This window comes from Lactuca sativa, chromosome 9 (assembly GCF_002870075.4).
Source record: "Lactuca sativa cultivar Salinas chromosome 9, Lsat_Salinas_v11, whole genome shotgun sequence".
Taxonomy (NCBI): domain Eukaryota; kingdom Viridiplantae; phylum Streptophyta; class Magnoliopsida; order Asterales; family Asteraceae; genus Lactuca; species Lactuca sativa.
Window position 1 is genome coordinate 177,254,309 of NC_056631.2, and position 7,480 is coordinate 177,261,788.

Below are 7,480 nucleotides of genomic sequence, written 5' to 3' on the forward strand. Positions count from 1 at the left end.
ACCATCTCCCCCTTGTTGTGGAGTGACTATCGACTCCATAACACCCTTCATCTGGATTAGGATTTCAATTGTCGGAAGAAGTTTGGATGTCAAATGATTCCTGATCGTGAGAGTAAGAATTGGATCATGAGCATGAAGAATATTACTCAAAAGATTAAGAACATCAGAGGCATAGCTTTTTAGAACTGCACACTCAGTTTTCAATGAAGCAATCTATTATCCACCTGAGAAAGTTGAACTTTCTGGACTTCAATCTGAGTAGTTTTGCGAGCCAGATCATCCATTATTTTATTTTCCATTGCCAAATCAGCGTGAAGCTTTTCCAAGCGAGAATTAACTGACATATTAAGAGAATGGTTCTCGGTTTGAATTTCAGACCGAACTGTATCAAATTTTGCTTCCTCTGCATAAAGAGATTGAGAGAGAGAATCAATCGTGTCATTTACCTTAGCTGCATTCGTATCAGCATGGCCCTTAAGGGAATCAAGAAAGATCTTAGAATCTTGAATAAGGTCCTCCACATCGGTTGTCGCTTTCTTGTAGAGGGACGTGGAATCATCAACCGCTTTGGTGGATTTATCAATTGAATCTGTACACTACTCAAGGGCAGTGTCCAGAAAGGCCTTCATAACCAAATCATTATTCTTTTTTGAAGAAGCGATCAGTCGATCAAGCTTTTCATGAATACCCTGCAGTTGTTGCTGTGTAACCAAAGCTTCATTATCTTCATCAGAGGGAAGTCTGTAAGGACTGTAATAAGTTGAGTCAAACTCAAAATTATCACCGCCGAGAGTAGGAGCAGAATCACTTGAGGGTGAGGGTGAAAGAGGTTTGGGTGTAACAGGGGTGTCGATTTCAGTATTAGCCCCCGTATCAGATACGTTGACTATTACTGGAGAGTTAGGTGAAGTTGTAGTGATTGGGGTAGTAGTAGAAGCGGCTTGAGAGAAAATTGGAGGTCGGAGTGGAGTTGTAGATATTGGTATTGTGCTAACAGGTGGAGGTGGGGAAACAGTAGTAGCAGGTTGAGTTGAAGGAGTTGATGAAATTGGTTGAGAAGAAACCGGCGGTGGAATAGGAGCAACCGAAACTTGAACAGTAGACGTCGGTGGAGATGGAGGAGGAGTTGGAACCTTGTCGTTAATGTGTTCAATAGGAGTTAAATAACGAAGAGGTGTATTACCTCTTATAGAATCGTCATGCTGAACTTCTTCTTTTTCATCAGCAGACTGCTCGTCATCATGACCAGAGCTAGAAGGAGAAGGACTATTTCGATGCCTTGCCATCTTCTTAATTTTTTTGAAGCCAAAGATGCAGCTTTTTCAGCTCTTCACTTCTTGGATTTGACAGGCTTAGCAGATGGACCTTCGGTTCCCACTTTCTTGGTATCTTCCTTTTTCCCTCACTTTGCAGGCTTCTCAACAGCATCCAATGCTTCTTGCATTTCAGGAGTTAGTTGTCTTGGACCCGTTGGAGGAAGCTTCCTGTACTCAGCCATTACCTTACTTTCGCTTGACACACACCTATACATTGTTTCAGGTATCTAACCATTGAAGGAAAACTTAGTTGCATCAGAGAAGATAATCTTCTTGGTGTGAAAAGTAGCCAGAGAGGAAAGCATAACATCAGTCATAACCGGAATCTGAAAATGCTCAATAGCCCTTTGAGTTACGATGGTCCAGAAACGACCACAGGAAATCTCTAAGCGTCTGGTGGAGGAGTTGATAACTTTGCACTAGTTGCGACCAGATAAGAGAACCATAATCTAGGTTAATACCATTATATAGACCATAGAGAATGGTCATAAAACCTTTGCTAGTACCATCTGACCCAGCTACTCGTTCTGCCAAACCCTTGTTGATAAGAGTCAGTAATCCATTCCACTACGGTGGCGAATAAGAATTCTTGAATTTTGTCACTATAGTGAGGACATCAGTATAACCCATCTCATAGAACATAGAGAATAACTGAGTCGTAGTGATAAAATCAGGAGAAATAACAGATGCATCAACAACAAGCCCTAGTAAAGAATTGAAGCGGGCTTTAGAAACGAAGGTCTTGTGATTAAAGATCTCAAAATAGATGCAATCCTTATTCTTTTCATAGCAAGTAGTAGTATAGACTTGTGACAACAGGGACATTGCCACATATTCGATTTGCGTAAGAGCAATCACCAATGGGGAATACTTGAGCACCTCTACCACATGCAGCATGTAATGATCATACAGAAAAGGATTAAGTTGTATGATCAGATTCTGATTGGGTTTAATAGGAAGCAAGTTTGAAGAAGCTGTCTGATCTTGCATAGAAGATGATCCCGACATTGTTGCAATAAAGAAGAGGAATAGCAAACAATCGCCTGTTGTATTCGAGAGAGAGAGAGAGAGCAAAGAAGATAGTGAGGTACAAGAGGTGTGAGAAACCCTTTATATATTGTTGCCAGGATAGAGAAAAAAACTTCTGTAATGATTATATGATCTCTGAAACGTTTCTTGTAAAAGCGCGATTTGACAGCTTGGTTTCCCCAGATAGACGTCATCACGTGTGGGTTTCGGAACCGTTTCAAATTAACGCGCCCAATTTAATGCTTATCCGATGAATCGGTTCAAATTCTTATCCTCATATCATCTCTTCAAAAAAATCTTCAACTTGTAACACATGCAATGTTAAACATAGATCATTCTTTCGCTTCAACATAACCACTTTCGCTCCATACGACAAAGAGACATCAGTTCTGTCAGATCCTCAAACGTAAAACAGAAACGTGCCATTAGGACTAACACCTTGAGTTTTGGAAAATCACAAAGAATTTTCATGCAAGAGTGTGTCAAAGATAAAGAAATATAGAAAAATGTGTATAGGATGTGAGTGATGTCTTAAGACATAAAGCAGATGATTTCGGGCATGAATCACTTCCTTCAAAGTCAAGAGAGACTTGAAGTGCTTGTGTAGTTTCCTGAGAGAATACGATCGAGTGTTTGTAAATAAACATCGAAAGGCTTCTTTTCAACTATTGGCTTTAAAAGGTGGCTTATCTTCAACCGAATTGAGAAACTTTATATAAGTCCGAAAGTTGGATGAAGTACTTGTGAGACCGATGTGGTATGTTAAACAAGTAGGTTGGATATTGTTTGTGGTGAGATGATGTTTAATAGAAATCTCAAAAACAAAAACTAAACTGAATCTTTTGGGAAGAAATGCCTTGGTGTCAGACAATTTCATAAAGATCACTCAAAAATAAAAAGAGACTTCATAAGGTAACAAGTAATAGCTTGTATAGAAATTATTCACCGTCAATTCATTGTTGGTGCTGGATTTTGGGTCTCACTTAGCACGTGGTGTACGCATCTAAGATCATAAAATCAGATTTTGTGTAACCATAAACCTTAGTGGTAATAGTTGAGAGTCTAAAGGGTTACATTAGTGGAGTAAAATGTGACGGAGAAAGAAGACGAGATGGTTAAAGAACCGAAAGTACCTCTGCTATAAAAGAATGACAAAGCAGAAAACTCTTAACTCATATGAGAAGAGTAAGGTAGCTCATGACTTGAGTGAATTTAACAGCCTGATTGGGAAGAAACGATTGGTATGAATCGAATCATTAAGGCTTCACTCAGAGTCTTGGAGGCTTCGGTCTACAAACAACAACATGCTTCTAGGGACACCTAACTAGTTCATGGATAAGAGAATTTGTACCTTCCCTTGCTTCACTGCATGTACTTTCTATGATCCTGAGACCAAAGAAAGAAAAGAAACCACACGAAAATAAAAGAATAAAAGATATTTTTGTATTTTTGAAATTTATGAAAAAGAATTAAAACAGAAAATAAAAGATATTTTTTGTATTTTTGAAATTTCTAAAAAAGAATAAAAAACAAAAAATAAAAGATAGCAGATAAAGATAAAGATAGCAGAAAATATACAAGATTTACAACTGAAACCTAACCTCGAAAAGATGAAGCGAAACAGACCGAGCGAACGAGTCATTTCGGTTCCCTAAAATTCCGGAGTCGAAATAAACCGAGCGTTCAGTTCATTTCGGTTCCCAAAAATTAAGGAGCCGAAATAGACCGAGCATTCACTCTATTTCGCTTGTCTAATTTTTAGAGAGATCTGGTAACGACTCTGCTTCCATCATTCCCAAAGCTTGTAATATTCTATTAAAGCATGCTTTTGGTAAGGCCTTAGTGAAGATGTTAGCCAGTTGATCAGAGGACCGAACGAAATGAACTTCCACATTACCATCTTCAACATGGTCCTTGATGAAATGGTATCTCAGTGCAATATGTTTGGTCTTAGAGTGTTGCACTAGATTGTGACATATTCTTATCGCACTTTCTGAGTCACAGTAAAGAGGAATTTTCTTCATACTCAGTCCATAATCTCTTAGATGCCTTTGAATCCAAATGACTTGTGACGTACAAGAGGCTGCTGCGATGTACTCAACTTCGGCTGTTAAGAGAGACACATAGGTTTGCTTCTTTGATTGCCAACTTACAAGTTTGCCATCAAGAAATTGGCATCCACCAGTTGTGCTCTTTCAGTCCAAACCACATCCACCAAGGTCTGCATTAGAAAAGGCTTGAACGAAGAATCCGGATTTTGCTGGATACCAGAGACCGAGAGACGAGGTTCTCTTAAGATACCAGAAAATATTCTTCACAACAATCATATGAGGTTCTCTTGGATTAGCTTGGAACCTGGCACAATAACACACACATAACATAATATCTGGTCTAGTAGTTGTTAGATACATAAGAGACCTTATCATTTGACGGTAGAGGGTCATATCGACAGTCGGTTTATCCAGAGAAGGTGTAAGCTTTGTGCCTAACGCCATGGGAACTTTCACCTTAGAGTCTCCCATCATGCCAAACTTCGCCAACAAGGTCTTGGTGTAAGCCTCCTGGTTAATAAATATGCCTTCTGGTCCCTGTCTAATATTCAGTCCAAGGAAAAACTTAATTGGACCCATTGTGCTCATTTCAATTTTAGTCTCCATCAACTTCCTGAATTCAGCTGTTAGGCTAGGATTCGTGGAGCCGAAGATGATGTCATCGACATAAATTTGAACTATCATTAAATGTTCGCCTTCTTCTTGCGAAAGAAGGTTGGGTCAAACGAACCTTGCTTAAATTTTGACATTTTGAGAAAGCGAGTTAGAGTTTCATACCAAGCTCTTGGCGCTTGCTTCAGACCATATACTGCTTTATCCAGAACATAGCAATGATTAGGAAACTTCTTGTTCACAAACCCATGTGGTTGATCAACATACACCGTTTCTTCTAGTTCTCCATTCAAGAAGGCGCATTTTACATCCATTTGGAAACTTCAAAGTTTTAATGAGCAACATATGCCAGAAAGATTCTTACAGATTCCAACCTTGCTACAAGATCGAAGGTCTCCTTATAATCTATCCCTTCTTCCTGACAATAACTTTTCACCATAAGTCTCGCTTTTGTTTTGAATTACATTACCTTCTTTGTCAAGATTATTCTTGAATACCCATTTCAAACCAACCACCGAGGCATCCTTTGGTGTGCGAATTAGCCTCCAAACACGATTACATTCAAACTCATGGAGTTCGTCTTGCATTTCTTGCACCCAGTCAGAGTGATCAAGGGTAGCCTTGACTGTCTTTGGTTCAATCGTGGAGACAAACGAATTAAACATACAATATTCAACTTGTGAGAACAAAGAGGTTTGTTTTGCTTTAAGTTGGGAGCGTGTGAGAACTTGCTCAGATGATTCACCAATTATTTGCATTTTAGGATGATCCTTTGTCCATTTCGTAAGAGGAAGGTAGTTCGGGTCATAAACATGATCCAACTCAGCATTTACTTCTTCTTCAAGTTCCGATTGTTCGCTTTCGTCATTTGTATTTTCATTCTCCCCCTCAAATGGCGAAGTGTAGTTCATACCGGGTTCAGGACTCTCCCCCTCGGTTGGACCATCATTGGTCGTGGTAGGAGATGGATTCTCCCCCTCAAATGGCATTTTGGTTGTTTTTGGTACCGATGAACCTTCCCCTTTTAATGTAGAACTTTCACTTGGAGGGTCTTTAGATGGTTGAGTTTCGGTTGGTGTTTGATGATCGCCCTCCATTTCCTTTGCAGCATCATCGATGATCTTTTTGAGGTTGCTGATATCGTTATCTACTACTTTCTCTTTGGAGTTTATTGCCTTCTCTGGTTCATCAAAGAGTAGCATATATATTCTTCAAACAGATTGGAGAAGGAACCGAGATTTGACCGGATTCTGGAAAGATGTCTTCTATAGTACCTTCGCTTGTTTGAATCTTCTTCATATAATTGTCATCAAAAGTCACATAGTAGGTTTCTTCAATCTTCTTGGAGCATTTATTCAAAACCCTAAATTGCTTTGATGTAAGCAAATAACCAAGAAATATCCCCTCGTCTGCTTTTGTGTCGAACTTGTTTCGGTTCTCTTTAGAATTGAAAATGAAGCCATCTAGAACCGAAAACGTGGAAAAAACTTCACGTTGGGCTTACGATTGTTCAGAATCTCATATGGAGTTATTGAGAATCTTTTGTTGAGGAAGGATCTGTTCTGAGTGTAGCATGCAGTTGCAATGGCATCAGCCCAGAAATAGAGTGGAAGAGAAGTGAAGCTTAGCATGGTTCGGGCTGCTTCACACAAGGAACGGTTTCGCCTTTCAACGATCCCATTCTGCTGTGGAATATAGGGAGCAGAAAAGTTGTGAGTTATTCCCTTTTCAGCCAGAAAGTCTTCAAACTCTTTATTCTTGAACTCAAGCCCATTGTCGCTTCTTATGTTCCTCACCACTTTCCGCAGTTGCGGCTCCACTTGCTTGATAAATGCTTTCAATTTGGGAGTTGCCTCTGATTTCTGTTTAAGAAAGAAAACCCAGGTTAAGCGGGAAAAATCATCTACTATAACAAGAATGAACTTACTACCACCGATGCTTTCGATAGCTGAAGGCCCACACAAGTCGATATGTAGAAGTTCAAGCGCTTCAATGATCTTTGTGTTGATACGAGTAGAATGGCTCTTTCTGCTTTGCTTGCCCATCTCGCATGTTGCACACAAGTGTTCCTTTTCAAACTTAAGAACAGGAAGACCCCGAACGTGATCACCAACCACAAGTTTATTAATCTCATTGAAGTTCAGGTGCGAAAGTCGGCGATGCCACAACCAACTTTCGTCAGATTTCGTCTTAGTCAACATACATATAGCCGGTTTCGGTTGAGATTGAGAGGATACATTTCTCCTTTGCGTTCGGACTATAACAAAACCTTTTTCGTTTGCTTTTCAATTATCTCTGAGCCCTCATCGTCGAATGATACTTTCAAACCGGTTCCCATAACAAGTTGAGAAACACTAATGAGGTTGTGCTGCAATCCTTCCACGTAAGACACTTTACGTATTGAGAATTCTACGTTGGTAATCATTCCATACCCTTTAATCGTTCCGTAGGAGTTATTTCCATATTTGACAC

At 39.6% G+C, this 7,480-nt stretch overlaps 1 protein-coding gene across 1 annotated transcript; it reads right to left on the minus strand.

Moving 5' to 3' along the window:
- Window positions 1-200: 200 nt before the first annotated feature.
- Window positions 201-1,286, minus strand: LOC111916932 (flocculation protein FLO11-like). Its single transcript, XM_023912583.1, has 2 exons — window positions 689-1,286; window positions 201-589 (listed from the first exon to the last, which is right to left on the minus strand). Exons 1-2 carry the CDS (start codon window positions 1,284-1,286, stop codon window positions 201-203), a joined length of 987 nt encoding a protein of 328 aa, XP_023768351.1.
- Window positions 1,287-7,480: the final 6,194 nt, after the last annotated feature.